This window comes from Halyomorpha halys, unplaced genomic scaffold, assembly GCF_000696795.3.
Source record: "Halyomorpha halys isolate HHAL.00 unplaced genomic scaffold, Hhal_1.1 Scaffold796.1, whole genome shotgun sequence".
NCBI lineage: Eukaryota > Metazoa > Arthropoda > Insecta > Hemiptera > Pentatomidae > Halyomorpha > Halyomorpha halys.
The window spans coordinates 233,152-250,689 of record NW_027108156.1 but is presented as its reverse complement, the minus strand read 5'-3'; the positions used below and the strand labels follow the sequence as shown (position 1 = coordinate 250,689).

Here is a 17,538-nt window from a genome sequence, read left to right as displayed (position 1 = left end):
CATCATAAACTACTTTATAGTTCATTAAACTAGCTTTAATTTGAGTGCTAATAGACATCTGTACGTCAAATAGTTTTTGAGATATAAATTTTTCAAAATAAATTCACTAACTACTGATATTTCAGTTCGTCTTTTTATGAAATGTTGCTTTTTAAAAAGCTATATCTGGAAAACTATTTAACGTAAATAACTCTATTGGGGCTCATACTTTAGCAAATTCACTCTTTAAATGACGTTCTCTTAGGTTTTCTTGTGTTGTTCCTACTTTTTAAGATATAGAACTTCGAATAAGAAATTAGTTTTTTTATCGCTTTAAAACAGCCGCCATTTTTTATTCCCCCTACCTATACTTGGCAGACTCATCGATTTTGACTATTAATTATACATAGTTTTCATTAAAGTAATAAAAAATTGGAGTGAGATAACTGCCTTTTTTCTCCTCTTGGGCTCTTGTACTATTTAGAGTAAACATACCTTTGAGTAGGTAACCTAACAAGGAACCTCGCATAGTGCCAGCTGGATCCACTACCTAGCCAAGGTGTATTATAATATTATTCCGTTTCTTTCCGTATTCAATAAAATGGATTTGATCTAGATAGGCGATTTGACAGATTTACGACGAACACTTCAAAGAATTAGTTGCTCAGGCTATATAAAAACAAAGTTTTTCGTCCTCTCCGAAATAATTTAATAATTTCGGTTGTCAAAAATGGCTGTTGTATCAATTTTAAATTTAATTGGAACCATATTTTTTAACATTAGTGATAAGAATCCCGGAGATTAGGTATTACCTCAGTTTCAGGTAACCTTGGTAACCTGGTTAACAACACTATTGATGAGAAGCAGGTCGCTAAGTTACCGAAGTTTTACTGAACTCTTATCTCTTAGTCTGATCTGATTTATGCAAATGGCACATTAGTGTTGCTGGTCCTAAAGGTATGTAAAGTCACACTAGGATGCTTCGCCATCTTGCAACATCGATCGAAAATCATGGGGATATCATCTTCGAAACGTTTCTCAGAAGTTTAGGTTATATTAGGGGTATTCATGATCTATGTTAAAGCGTGTTAAATGGAAAAACTCGTGTTAAATCGAAAAAAATTGCCTTCTTTTGCCGTGGTAAAACGAAATAACATTTAACATGGCTGAGAGTCTGTTACTTGGTCCGTTAAATCGAGAATGACGTCACACAATAGACCAGTTGAGATCGCCGCCATATTAGTTGTTGTGGCTTTCAATACAGTTGTCAATTAGCTCATCTTCATTCTCTTCTTCACAAGTTTGAAGATCAATAAGACACTCATAAGCTAAACTTTCACACAAATTCCACTTTTCACTCACTCTAGGCATGTTTTAATTAATTACTTAAATCAAAACTGAAGTAAACAATAACATGAGGGTCTGGAAGGAAGGTTATAAACATAAAGGCTTATACAACAAGTTGCTGAGAAAATCCGCTAGGGACTCTTATGCATTTAACGTTTAACATGACTTCAAATAGGGCTGCTCACAATCCTATAGTTGTAACATTTAACATGGTAAAACATTTAACGGTTAACACAACATCATGAATACCCCTATTTAGTTATTTACCTCTGTTATATCGTAGAGACATACAGACAGGGTTGGCTTGAAAATACAATCAATTTTGGCATATAAAAGAAAGGAAGAAAATACCAACTAAAGTTGTGAGACTTTTGCTAATATTGTTTGTGTTTACATGTAAAAGTTTAATCTGTGACAAAGCAGGTAATTATAAAAAAATAGAAACTTCTACAGATGGCCAATGTTTTTTCTCGCTCTTGGATACTTGTAGTCTTTTTTGTATTTCCTTGATCGTGATGGCTCTCGTCGGAAAATTGATCTCTAATTAATATAAAACATGCATTTAATCTTCCAAATATTCCAAGGAGCTATTTAGCATAATTTGTCCCCTGTGTTATTAGCTCCCTAAAAGGTAATATTGTAATATTGTAATATTGTAATATTGTATTTGATAACAAAATATTTAATGCTTCTCGAGGACCATCATTAGCCACTTGGCGGCTCCTCGCACTTAATGATTTGCAGGCTTTTCAGATTAGTGAATTTATTTTCTCAACAACTAAGGATTATGACTAGAAATAAACGTTTATTAATGTACCCTGTTATCTTAGATCAGCGGTTCCGGAACATTTTTTGCCTCGGCAAAAACGTTTGAGTAAGTAGCAAAATATTACAGACCAAAACTATGTAAATTAAATTTTGGTGTGCAACGTATATTTAAATTTTTTTTTAAAAATTATTTTATCAATACACAAATACCTGGCATACGTTTAGGGCACCCGATTTAGGAACCGCTGCCTAGGAAGGTCTCATTTATTTATTTTTCTAAATTTAATAATCCTTTGACTGGAAGAATCTTAAGGTATTAACTTGAATTAGTGAATGAAAACAATTTCTTCCTTATTACAATATAATAATTTATTTCATATTACACAGCAACGTTATTTTTCATTTTGTAGCTTTCGGCTTCCAGCGCCATTTTCATCTATAACAGGGTTGTCAAACTTACAATGCCTCAAGGGCCAAAATTAATAATTTGAACTAGATTGCGGGCCGTATAATAATTATATAATTTAAAGTATCAATAAGCTTAGTGCGTAAGGTAAAGTTATTAATAAATCAAAAAGTAGTAATATTTCTTTATATTGGCCAAGCATTTGCTATACATAAATATGCAAAATATAAAGACAAAATTTTTTTATCAATCTTCAATCGATACATAAATTACAATGAAATCAAAATATTATAAAATTAATTAATTAAAAAAATTAGAGATTTAATTTTTCAATACTTTCTGAGGAAGTACTATTACTAGGCCAAAGGTTATGCAAGTAGGTGATTTCTTTAAGGCAACGCTCAACCACAAGATGTTTACCAGAGTACCCACTTTATGAGGCTAGGTGGACCCTGGAGTGCTCCCGAACCCACAGGACTTACTCACGGCTAAAGTGAAACAGAAAATATTTATGGGAAGTTGACCTATGAAGTAGATTTCAGGAAGATATTCCGAGTGGTGGTCTATAAAGTATCAAAAATAGTAAAAGAAAGCTGTTTATTGTTAAGCAAGGTTTCGCCCCACTTTGGAGGGCCAATAAATAATAATAATTATCCCTGATGAAGCCCGGCAAAATGGGGTGAAACGTAGGTTAACAATAAATAGCTTTCATTTACTATTTTTATACCTTAATTGACCCTCACTCGGACTAAATTCGTACAAAAAAAATAATCTCAGGCCCTTGGAGTTAGTAGCACAATACATTACCATACCCCACTCCCACAATTAATTAATTAAATAGATATATTTATTACTGATGACTGTATATTTTATTATGAACTAGCAGGCAATGCTATATTTGAGGATGTATATACATCAATTGAACACTATTGGAATTTATATATTAATTTATAAATATATAGATGAAGTGATAAAACTGTAACTATAGTTACATAAATGGTTACAGTTAAATTTATGGATGTAGGTAGATTATTTTAACACAATTAAAAGTTTGATATAAATTAATATATTTAGTTATTTATGTATTGTATTAAGGATTGAATTCATTGCGTATTATCTCTATTTAGTTTTTAGCGGTAAATAACAGGATATAATAAAGATATATAGTAAAAAAATATAATTAACTTTTACACGGTTCAAACAATCAACACGAAAGGGGAACGAACCGGTTCTAATTAAAGAAATTAGAACTGAAGATATAAAATAAAATGTTTCAAAAGTTTTTATTTATTTCAAACTAATATTTCGCCATTGTAAGGGGATTGAACCTAAATTTATATTGTCCATGTGGGCTAATAGGACAGACATTAAGCTTCACAGCGGTCGTATTAACCTAGCAATTTTGTATAAAATGCAGAAAGGTTATGAGCGATTGTAAGAGCAGTTGTATTCAGGTTATGACTGATTGTATGATCAATACTCACCGGATTAAAAAAAAACTCCTCCAAATAAATCAAGTTGAAAAATTTCTAATTTTTAATTCATTTGATAAATGGCATTCGAGAGTACGGGATGATGAATGGTATTCGAGAGTATGAGATGATGAATGGTATTTGAGAGTATGAGATGATGAATGTTTTTCAAGAGTATGAGATGATGAATAGTATTTGATAGTACGGGGTGATGAATGATATTTGAGAGTACGGGATGATGAATAGTATTTGAGAGTATGAGATGATGAATGGTATTCAAGAGTACGGGATGATGAATGGTATTCGAGAGTATGGGATGATGAATGGTATTTGGGAATATGAGATGATGAATGGTATTTGAGAGTACGGGATGATGAATGGTATTTGATAGTATGGGATGATGAATGGTATTTGATAGTATGGGATGATGAATGGTATTGGATAGTATGGGATGATGAATGGTATTTGATAGTATGGGATGATGAATGGTATTCGAGAGTATGAGATGATGAATGGTATTCGAGGGTACGGGATGATGAATGGTATTTGAGAGTATGGGATGATGAATGGTATTCGAGAGTATGAGATGATGCTAAAAACGAATATCATTTGTTTCTTCCTTAAAAAATGTTTGTTGACCTACTTTACTGAAATCCTCATTATGTTTGTTTTTCTAATTTTTATAATGAATAAAAAAGGATTCAATAGAATCAGTGATATTGTTTCTTATTCTTCATAAAGAGACAAATCTATGTGCATTATATGCCCTAACCATGACAAAATGATGTGCATTATATGCCCTAACCATGACAAATAGATGTGCATTATATGCCCTAACAAATCGATGTGGATTATATGCCCTAACAAATCGATATGGATTATATGCCCTAACCATGACAAAATGTATATATTTTGAGCTACATGACAAAAATGCTTAATTTAATAACTTTTTTCTCGACCAAAACGGTCCAGCCGTCTTCCATCTTCCTGGGAAAACCTTAAACGTTTAGCTAAAAGTCCCATGACAATGATATGGACGGTATAGCAGCGAATAAAGTAGCGACAAACAAATATTCATTTTTAAATATTAGATATCCATTCTAATAAATTTAAAAGGAAGATATTTTAAGCCTCGATGGTACACATGTTGAGTGTCCTGCCGACCGCTTTGACAAGGGATTGCTTTCTCTTCTTCTAGTTTCCTACTTCCTGGCTATTTCTTTATTGCAGTAAACCTAACGGCTACGAAATTATGCGTACATTTTATTATAAAGTTTGGTACTTGATTAATTCTTTGGTTCGCTAGTAACATAAGGGTTGTATTGTGGTTAGCTAGTAATCTAAGGTTTATTTTGTTCTGTTCCAATTAGCCAATATTTTTTCCTAATAAAACATTTTAATTAATTTTACAATATTTGAACTAATTACACAATATTTTGAGCTACATTACTCTCAATTCATCAAGTAATTAAAAAAACCCAAGTAAACTAAAGTTAGGAGATTATTAAATGCCAGAATATAAAAGGAACAGTAAAGTAGAAAAATATGTAAACAACGAGTTCACCTAGCTATTTATGAAATATGAAGTGAGGGAAACAATTACAATAGTGCAGAATTTGGAATTCGAGTTTTCGACGGAAATACTTTTTCCGTCCTCTGGTTCCTGAAGATCTCGTCGCCTGAATTGACTGCTGTGTCTGTGAACAGCTTAGCTCGAAAAGGGGAAGTAGTACGAAACATATTTCTGTGGTGTGATGACGAATTTTGGATAAAATCGACAGAACGGAAGTGCTTTCACATTGTACTCATTGTTAGCGTACTAATAATAAACACAAAATAATAATGAATTTCATGAATAATTAAAAGTGGAGTTGGAGTTGGAACAAAATATATATTCGTTATTCCTGTCTCAAGAAGCCCAGAAATACGAATATACCTTCAGAAAAATAAATATATTTTGGTCCTAGTTTTCTTCTTCCTCGGTTTTTAGATTTTTTTTTTAATTACAAAAATAGCTATAACTTCAATATGAGCCTTCTTCAAGCCAATGTTCGTCATTTGGTGACGTGTGTAGGGTGGGTAGGGGTAAGTAAAAATTGTCTGATGCACGCACCACACCACATTTTTTAAATTTCTTAACTAAAGCCCAAGATTCTATCTTATCTGATATTGATATAGAGAAAGGCTGTGATGGCCTTGTGTAGTGGCATGGATATTCTTGCTTAAATTATCTATATAGCTTGTGAAGCAAAATTTGAAATGAATGTTGGTTTCTTATTTTATATGTGGGTTCAGTTATCAGTTAAGTTTGTTTTTTTGCATCAAAGTCTGCTTCAAATCCCACGCGACGACGATACCCTTTTCTGCAGATGCCAACAGTTTTTTATTGACAAAAATCATTGACCATGGTTTTGATTCCATATAAAACATTCTGGTCTTTAATTAGTTTGTTAATATAATAGCTATACATGCAAAAGATTAGAAAGCTAAATTAAATATCGAACCCTTATATCATGTTCCCCTAAATATCGAACCTTATATCATGTTCCCCTAAAGACGATTTCTAGACCCGTCCTGGACGCTATCCTTAAACCCCCAAAAGACATCAACCCCTGATCTTGAGATAATGTTCATACGAAGCCCTTCTCCACGCCCCCTGGGCTGCTAATGACGATTCCTATCTGGCCAAGATGTCATCGTAGCACCTCTCAAGTCAGAGGCATGAATAAAAGATTTTTGGCCAAAAGCTGTCGAAAAGCACCCCTCGGGACCACTAACTCGAAAGACTTACAACCCACAACTTGATGGCCTCCACTCATTCGAGAGATAGTTATCGGCCGTGGTCGATAGCCGAGGTGAGAGAGAACCTTGTTTATGCCCGTCCTGCCTCTGTCCTTACGATTTACGACCTAGAGGTGTTTGCCTCAAGATCACACTTGGTAAGTTTTGGGGTGCCTACTTAAGATATTATATCATTATAATTCATACCCAAGTGGGAAATTTTCAATTCATTGCTTTACATTATGGATGTTATAAATTGCTTGTAGTAGCAGTTAAAAAAGGGACAAAAATATAAGAAAAAAATATTTATTATATTATACGACCTTGAGCCCCTGCAAAGTGGGACGAAACATCGGATCGGGAAAAAACTAATAGACATTTTTGTACCTTTCTTCACCGCCATTGGGCCATCATCCTGCAATCACCAAATAATAATCTTCCAATAAGACATGAATGCTTAGAGTTTCCCTCTCGACCGAAGCTATCCCTAGTTGTCGGATCAAAACATATATTAAAAAAGCAGATTTTCTTCAGTTTTCATTATCAAATTATCAATATTATGGTCAATATCAAAGATTTTTAGGAATGAAGAGAAAATGATTAAGGGTGCGGTCAGTGAAGAACACAAATAACTAAAAACTTATTTATTAGTGCCAACGTTTCGGTCAGTATTTTAGGCCTTCATCAGGGCTAAGAAAGAAAAAACAGATAACATAAAAAGAATTCCAGAATGATTAGAAAATAAAAATTAAAATAGCTTACAATATAGATAGATAAATAGAGTTAAAACGGAAAGAAGATGTATATTCTAATATTGTAATAAGATGCAGGCCATAGGAGAATGAATAATATAAAATTTCATTTTCATGTTGTTTTCTCTTTCTTAATTTTAAGATTACTTATTCTGTTATATCCTTTATCTTCTTATAATACTTCATATGACTATACATTTCCTTTCAACACTTTATGTATCTATATTGTTGGTTATTTTCTAATCATTCTGTAATACCTTTATCGTTGTTATCTTGTTTTTTTTTTCGTAGCCCTGATGAAGGCTTGAAATTCTGGCCGGGACATTGGCACTAATAAATTTGGTTTTACTTATTTGGGTTCTTCGCTGACCGCACTACCTCCTCATTTGTATATATCCACGGCCAACCACTAACTTGTTATTAAAATTGTTAATAGCGTTAAATTCTTGGCAAAATGCAAAAGAAATAATGACTGCTGAAAGAAAACATTTGGAAAAAAGTTGAATTTTTAATTATTTATTACGAATTGTTCCAAGATTATTATATAAGAAGAAAAAAATAATATTGCAACTGGGATGAGGATAAAAATGATCTAAAGAAAAGACCAACATGTTATAGAAATGTAGAATATATGTATATAGAGAAAAAAACTGTGATTTAAGATATAATTTTATATTAAAAAGTGGATTCGTTTAATTTGTTTCAAAAGGTGTCTCTTCAATCTTTTTTGGTAATTATTGAAAATGGGACCCAATAAAGAAAAAAACACTAGAAAGTTATATACTAAATATTTTTTGATTTGTATTTTCCAATAAATAGTGAACATATTGTACACCATACATACATACATACACCATAGTGGACATAAACCATAGTGCACATACACTATATTGTACACACACCATAGTGGATATACACCATATAGTACATACACCTTAGTGAACATACACTATATTTTACATACAGCATAGTGAACGTACAACAATATATACAATATATACTACATTGTATATACACTATATTATTTACCAAAAAGGATGCACACCATCATCTCCGGTGCAACTAAGATTTTATAACTTTGATTTGTCCTAGAGATTAGAGTTTAGTAAAACTCCCGTAACTTCCTAACTGAGGGAACTTCCTAACTCCGCAATTCCTATCGCTAATGTTAGAAATTGTGAGTCCAATTAAATTTAAAATTAATTCACCAGCCACTTTTGGCACTGGAAATCGCTGAAAAAATTTTTCATGTTACTACTTTAAAAAATTATTTGGTCGAGGATGGAATATGTTTTGTTTTTTCATTGTTGTCTGAGTAATTAATTCTTTGAAGGCTTCGTCGCCTGTCATATCGTCTATCTCGATCAAATCCATTTTATTGAGTTTAGAAAGAAAAGGAATAATATTATAATACATCTTGGCTAGATCCACTGAACAGATCCAACTGGAATTATAACAGGTTCCTACTTAAAGTATATTTGCTCTAAATCTTAATTTAACTATCATTGGTCGGTAAAGTTTACCGTCAGATTTGATGGTTAACCTTTTTTGGTGCATCAGATAATTATTGATTTCACTAATTGTAGTTCAAACTGTGATTGTGCAACCGGCACTGAGTAATAAAATATTTGAAAAACAACTAATTTTCTCCAACAGATATAATAAAATGTTATCTTTGACACCCTTTGCTATGTAAGTTGGTAAACTGATTATAATATACTTGGAGGCCAAAAAATAACGTTTTCATATATTCACATCCTTGGTTTATAAACAGTATACACATTTACTGACCTGGTTCGTTGATGAGTACGTGCTGCATCATGAAGAGCATCAGGTCACCGATCTTCCTCCTCGTGAAGTAGAAGGTGACCTCGTCCACGTTGTTGGAGCCCTTTGGTTTGACGAACTGCCAACGAACCAATAGAAATTATTATTAAGAGACATGTTGAAATGAAAAAAATAATTTTATTCGGGTTATATTATGATTTATAATAGTATTCAGTAATGGCTGTATACATAGCTCGCAATGATGCGAAGGATTGGTTATGTAATAAGTGAAGGAATAGGTGTTGTTCAATGGAGAAGATGGATGAGGATTGACGAATGGAGATAGGAAGAGAATTTCAGGAGTTTGCAGATATGTTCGATGGGAAGGCATATATAAATCGATTGGTTGGGATTTGGTGTTTAATGAATGGATCGATGATCGTAGAGTTAGGAGATCAAGGCTATTGCTAGGATTTTTTTTATTTTAAAAATTTGTAATATATTTTTGATAGTCGCCTTAACATAATTTGAAGGGGTTAAAATCAAGGGTGGCTGCTTAAATTTCTAAAAAAGCATAAAAAGTTCAAGTACAAAAGCATTTGTTCATTTTTTAAAAATATTTTATTAGCTCAAATATTGTATTTATTGGCCTCAAATATTGTATTTATTGGTCTCAAATATTGTATTTGTTGGCAAAAACAATGCTGTAAGTAATTTTTAAATGTTTGAAATCAAGTTATAAATTTTTATGTTTTACTATCGGAATAATCCTGGTAAATCATTTTTTTGTCTCAAAATTAATTTATATGCATTTATACTTCTCGGACTGAATCAAGTAAATGCTCTTCATTTGCTTTGTAGGATGGGCTAGAACAATTGTGTAAACAGGACATATTTGATAGGGATACGAAAAATGTCATCGGTTGTACATGAAACCATGTACTAACAGTTATCAAAGATAATGGGGGTAACTTGCAGTGTATCTGTTCCGCTTAGTTTATGATTCATGAGCACGTTCATGTTTTACGTTGCATGGGAGCGTGTACATATGTTCCATGTACACAGGCAAATACGTTTTTTTACTAACCGATTTTTGCTTAATGCACTTGTCAGATCCTTCTACTTTCCCTTCATGTTGCTCAAACCCTAGATGCTAACCCATATCACTTCTACGAGTATTTTCTTCGCATTACTCCTGATGACCTAATTGCCTCCGAATGACTTTGGACAGGAGTCTTCTTCACATCTACAACTTTCACTTTCCAATAGCCTGGTAAAGATTACTAGCTAGACCACGGAATAAGCTACCTTGTCCTTCCATACCTTCCGATTTTAGACCCATATCCATCCTGAACCAAAGTCTTCAGAAAGATTAGTTCATTCCCAACCCAGTTCCTTAAACAAAATATTGTCCTTAATCCTTTCCAATCAGGTTTCCGTTCTGGTTGTTCTATACAATCGGCTCTGCTAAAACTTTCGCAAGACTCTATTCTCCTCTTGACCATCAGCAGAGAATCACAATCCTTGTCCTCTTCGCCTTTTCAATTCTTCGACTCTAATGATCACCCAATCCTCTTCTCAGAAATACAAAATATTTCCCCGTCTAATAGTTCTTTGAAATGATTTCACCTTCCTGTCTATCCGGCGCCAAACTGTTGTTTTCATAATAAAAAACTTCCCAAATTATCCCGTTCTCATTACCACATTCCACCCCGATTTCATATTTCTCAGACTTATAAAATCAGTATATACTTTATCTGATTTTTCAGAATATTAAATTTTGTTTTTTCTAATAAAAAAAAAGAAAATACCTCTTGTATTTTTTTTTTCAAATCTATCAAATTTCAAATATTAAATAAAATATATTAACTTGTTTGTTTAATTCTGTTGATGGCCCGAAGGTGTTAAAAAAATAAGTTCTCTAATCTGGAAAGCCCTACGTCAATGTTTACCATAGTCCTGCTTTCACAATAGCAATACATCACCGAAACGTTTTCTCTTCCTTAACATAACTCAATAAGAACGCTGAACAAAGGTCCATCCATCCTGATTGCTTCCCGTTGAAGGGAAGATCCTGGAACCCCCTGGACGTGCCCTTCCTGCGTTTTGGAGGATCTGACCTCACTAAGCTCACCTGACAGGTACTGTGTACTGTATGCAGTACCGTACCTGGACTTTCGGTTGACCACTTAACTCCACTTTGTTCAGGACCCAAAAACCCTTCCCAACCTCTTCTGTTTCACTAGAATGAATTACAACTTCTGCTTCGGTTATTCCATTACTAGCACGTAGAAGCCATTAGTAACTGCAGAAGAAAATATTTTAAAACTGATGAATCCATGCTTTGTAACAAGAATATATTTTGTGATTCCTCTCTACTTTACTGGGTATTCGTAAAAACAATTCCGTTTTTCGATCAGTTGCTGACTAATTGCTGTAATTTATATTATACATATTTTCTTTAACTCTATTTTCGGCAAACAGGGGATTAAAATAAATTTGCTCTTGTTATTTTTACTTTAATTTGGTTGAAATAAATAATATTTGAAAAAAAAATATTGGTATAGCTTCGTGTATGTTGCTTTTATAGAAAAGTGTACCTTTAATAATTAATTAATTGTTTATAATTTGACGATCGGTTTAATGAGATATCATCAAAATTATTATTAATAAGAAAATAAAATAGTGATTAGAAGATAGTTGAACGTGGAGAATATATTTGAGAAGATGCTTGGGAGAGGGGGGGCACGTTCAAAGAAGAACACGAATAAGCAAAAACTCATTTATGAAGGCTGCTTGGTTGAAATGGAAAATCCATTGAAGATCCAACGAAAAGTTGTCTCTAATAAATACATTTTTTGCTTATTTGTGTTATTCATTGATCGAACTCCCGATAGTTGAATATTACTTAAAATAAACAAACTTGCAAAAAAGGGACTACGGTATGTCTTATGCCACTACTAAAATGACGAGATTATGTTATTACTAAAAGACGAGATTATATTATTACTAAAAGACGAGATTATGTTATTACTAAAGTACGAGATTATGTTATTACTAAAATGATATGAGGAGAGTGCAGGAATTCTTTTAGCCCTACAGGATATTAGCAATATGACTTTCCAGAAGAATACCCTTCGCATTTTAGAGTTATCGTCTGTACATCACTTATTAGCTACAACTTACTTCTATTGTCCCTTAACTTGAACTTCAAACCCGATCGACAGAGAGCACTTTTCAACTCAAAAATAATTTATTTTAATCCCAAAAAAAGATTTATCCTCAGTTATGTCCCTAAATCTACATCTGGCGACAGGATACTTTAAGCTCTAATATGTTCTGCCTTTACCCTTCAGACTTTTAAAACTAAAGTTCCTTGCTAATTTTGAGTTATGGCACTACCTACCTTCCTAGATACAATATATCAGGATGTACAATGACACAACATATTCCATTGAGTTTTGAGGATTTCGAAATGAAACATAAAATGCCTTCGTTACGGCAAATGGGTTAGGGCGAATTTCCCTTAGAGGAGTGAAGTCTACTTAGTTACATTTACCCGTTCCTCTCCAGAACATTTACCCGTTCCTCTCCAGAACATTTACCCATTCCTCTCCAGCACATTTACACCCGTTCCTCTCAAGCACACTTAAGTCGGAAATTTCAATAATAATAATTGATTCTCATAGAAAATCTAATATATAAACAATTTTGTACCGGTGATTTTTCCGATCCAAAAATGGCATCCGTTTGGATAAATTGAAAAAAAAGTGTGTACAATCAATTTCCCTCACGAATCCGTCATCATGGCAGGTAACTGGAGGAGGGTGCAAAGTCCACTTCACTGTCAAAACTAACTCCATCCACCATCACTAAAACTTACCAGGTTTTATTGCTTAAACACTCAATATTCCACATGGACCCTTTCTAAATATTACACTAAAGGGATGGCATGGCCTTCCTCCCTTCGACCCCCCTTACTCAGAAGGAGAGGTTCCATCGGAATAAGACCCTTCTAATGAAGGCCATTGAAGTTCTTTTGGGTTAATTCTAGTGATGAAATCAGGTTTAATTATTACCTGATTTGAGAATTGTGATCTGTATAAGGCAAGGAACTCACATTCACTTAGCGTATATTCAACTTTTTCTTCTTCCTTTGAGCACAGCCGATATGTGGAATCTTCATCTTCTTGAAATATTTTAGCGGACAATGGTCCGTAAGGATACCTCTTCTTGTTCTCAGCTTATTTGTTGCCAGCTTTAGATGACATTTCATCTTTTCCTTCGACACATTTTTGAAGAGTTGAGATTATTGTATATCAGGTTTCGTACCCCGGAATATTTTCTTCCCTTTTTCTCAGGATTCAACATCCTTCCTTATTACACTAATCGATAGGTTGATTGTCTATTTATGCCGTCTCTGAACCCTCGTGTCCCAGTGTCCACAATAGAATTAGCTGGTTGCCCTCAGGATATTGAGACAATTCCACACCAGCGATGATGTTATTAAGATTATAGGACTGTTAGGCCATCAGTGCTGCTTGGCAATTTCATAAAATATAAAATATAGATAGTCTTACCTTAGATTTTCATCTGCATCTATTCCTGGCGTTCCGCGCCGAACATTATGTAAATATATTATATGATGGATTTATTTATTCAATATAGATTTAATATATGTTGAAAAAAATCAAAAAAAAAAAATCAATTGGGTCTTAAACCGCCATAGTGGTAGCAAACTGCCGTATTTGTGCCAAAACCCCAAAATTGTTTAAATCTCTAATTATCATGATTGTCATTTAGGGTGCTAAATTGAATAGAATGCATTTATTTATTTATTTAATGTTGATAATGTCTTCAGGTGTAGAAGTATAAATCTTGATTATTCCATCATTGAAATCATTATTTTCTTTTAAATTAAATGTCATTCTGATTCATAATAGTTTGATTATTGTTCTCACTTTCCAAGAGGGCCACTGACTTCATACGTCAATTTTTTTTTTTTGATAGATTTATTTATTGATAGATATTACAATCTGCCACACAGTTGTGGGCAATAGGTAATATTTATGAATGATCACATACATACTAAAATAAAAAAAAAAATAAAAAATAAAATAAACAAAAATAATATAAAAAAAAATAAATAAATAAAAACTCTCTTAAAATATATACAAACAAAAGAATAGACAAGATGAACATAATCAAACTATCTGTATGAAAAATAAATAAATAAAATAACATAATGATAAAATAATATATCACAATCGACCTGAGGATCCCTGAGCCCACTCTATCCCCCACGTGGGAGGGGTAGCGCAGAGCTCAAGAGATCCCAGGGCATCCCTCTCGCCGCATCACTGGTAATGAGCCAGTTCATACGTCAATAAAATAGAGATGCGACATCGATAAAAATCCATCGATATTTTAAAACATCGATGTTTTTTTAAAACCATTTCAGTAACATAAAGACTATCAACCAATAGGACATAGACTCCAAAAAAAATCAATGATTTAAAATATCGTTGCTTATAATACATTACCCAAAAAACATCGATGTTTTTGAACAACTATTTCAGAATCATTAGGTCTGTTACAACGATGACGCATTCTACGGCCTGTCAGAAGTGGTTTTTGAAACTAAGAATCCGAAATCGACTACAAAAAACATCGATGTTTTTAAAATATCGTTGCTTACAATACATTACCGAACAAACATCAATGTTTTTGAACAACTATTGAAGGAACATAAGAATTGAATCAAACGTAAAACATCGATGTTAAAAAAACATCGATGTCGCATCCCTACAATAAAACTTAAACAAGCATTGCTCCAATATGTACACTTTTATGGGAAAATAGTCTCACAAGGGTCAACAAAGCTCTTTTTTTCTGTTCTATCAACTAATTCCATCATTAAATTGAAAGCGGTCTAAGAAATTTTTAAAAAATACGATTTGTACATTAACTTTTGTTGGTATTGACTTAGTCGAATTATTTATTGTTGGGTAGTTTAAAACTAAATAACAATAACAAGTAAAAACTCGCTTTTTCCTAATGATGGAATAACAACTGTGAGATTAGGACTACGGCTCAAAAATGTTTTTTGATGGGAGGACCAATTACGATGAATTCGTTTCTAGATGTTCCAGTGTAAACCACACTCACCAATCTGATTAGGCACATTTCATTTGGGAGGATTGTTTCACTGCCCCCACCACAGTTCTCCATAGCCTAGCCCTATTTCGATAGATAATATCCTCCCTTCTGCCCTTAGAACCCTATTAGCATAAGGTTCCATCTCATCGCCAACTAACAGCACCCCGATACCTGTCCCTACCACAGTTCTCCATAGCCTAGCCCTATTTCGATAGATAATATCCTCCCTTCTGCCCTTAGAACCCTATTAGCATAATGTTCCATCTCATTGCCAACTATTAGCATAATGTTCCATCTCATTGCCAACTAACAGCACCCCGATAACTGGGCACAGCGTCAATTCAATAGACAATAATTCTCTCCAAGGCCCCTCTCTCCTTTCTAATCTATATTAAGGCTTGCATTAACATTAATAATGTCTTCATCCCACGCCGTCCGGGGCTGTCGCGCTCGTTGGCCAAATCATCGCAAGCGTTTACAAATTACACAATTATTCCTTTAATTGACAAATGGGCAATTTAACAATTCAAGTATCGCTATCAATAATTGCCCTCTTTCCTTCCTCTGAAACAATTTTTTTTTTTTATGGACACTCAAGATTACCAGATACTGATTCCTCTTCGTTATGAAATTGATTCAACTAATATCTTTATCCTTAACTGAATTTATCATATTTATATTTATATTTATTCCAGTACAATATTCAAGTCTAATCTATTTGCTGTTTTTATTTTATTTTATATTTTATTATTTTAGTTCTTGTTTTAATTAATTAGTTGTTTTTTCTCCAACCTTATATTTAATTGTATTATTTTATTTGTTATAGATAATTTTTTTATTTTTGGGTAAACATGTATCTGTATTCAACTTCTCATTAATTTTAAATCCTTACACGAACAGATATCTATGTATATGGGAGCTGATTATTTTAATGCATTCATCAAGTTTATTAATTATAATAACATTTTAGTTATGTGCACGGGTATTTTTTTTTTAGTACTTTTATTTATATATTTATCTCCTGGCTTGCAGTTGAGAATTATTTTTTATAGTATATAGTTAGTTTTTTCTTGTATTAAGAGTATTTTATTGATTTTTTGTTCTTTTATCTTTTTTTAATAATCCTAATATAATAGCTATAGCATGTTCTAATGTTAACTCCACTTTATATACATTTAGTTTGCAGTTTCGCGTGGAATATGTACAATTTCTAAATTTTTGTTCACGCGATAATTTTAAATTTTAAACATAATATAAACTAGTAAATTGTTATAATCTGTATAATTAAAAATGTAGTGTCAGTTTGTTACTTATGTGTTAGTGTCAGTTTGTTACATACTTGTTAAGTGTTAGTTTGTCACTTACGTCTTAGTGTTAGTTTGTTACTTGCTTTAGATGTGAGAAAGTTGTTAACCGATTAACATGAGTATCCAATGAATTGAATATGGCTACTATGCAAGAGAAAAAAATAATCATGTTTATTACTTACTTTTATAAAATTTCCGAATATTCTCAGACAATATTTTTTAAAATTTTGTAATGTAATTTGTACGAAACATACAGTATATGTATTTTTTTTTTTTATCTTAACTAAATTAATATGAAAATTGAGACTGTGTTCATTCAATCTAAATATAGAACATACTCAACATCTAGCAATAGTGGAGCATTGCCGGGTTTGCTAGTTAAAAATAAAAGATATCTTTTGGACCGATTTAAGGCTGGGTGGTGTGCTTGATATAGGAATCGAACCAGAATTCTCAATAACTGCTACTTCAATTTTAGCAAATTCAGTTATATAATATTTTGCTGAAGGTAAAAACATAACATTATATTTACAAAAAGTTTAATAAAATTTAACTTATTATATTACTATTAAATATATATGTATATATCAAATTACATTAATTTGATTGTACTCTTATATTTCCCTTGTATTATAAATAATAACAAAGGTTTTGAGAATTTAGCTATGGATTACCTTTACACGATCGTTAACGATAACAGCTTAATGGGGGCAAGGAGGGTGGGTCATTCCCATCATTGCACTTTTTGGGGGCAGCCAAATTTCACAATAAATAATAATAATACTTGAAGAAGTTTGTCG

General features: G+C 32.6%; 1 protein-coding gene across 2 annotated transcripts in view; it reads right to left on the bottom strand.

Moving 5' to 3' along the window:
* Nucleotides 1–17,538, bottom strand: part of LOC106686191 (uncharacterized) — a gene marked incomplete at its 5' end in the record, with an annotated part of 40,622 nt that overhangs the window by 13,127 nt on the left and 9,957 nt on the right. For both annotated transcript variants that reach the window (XM_067046567.1, XM_067046568.1), the window contains 1 exon segment: nucleotides 9,297–9,411. In XM_067046567.1, coding sequence (XP_066902668.1) covers nucleotides 9,297–9,411 — 115 coding nt within the window.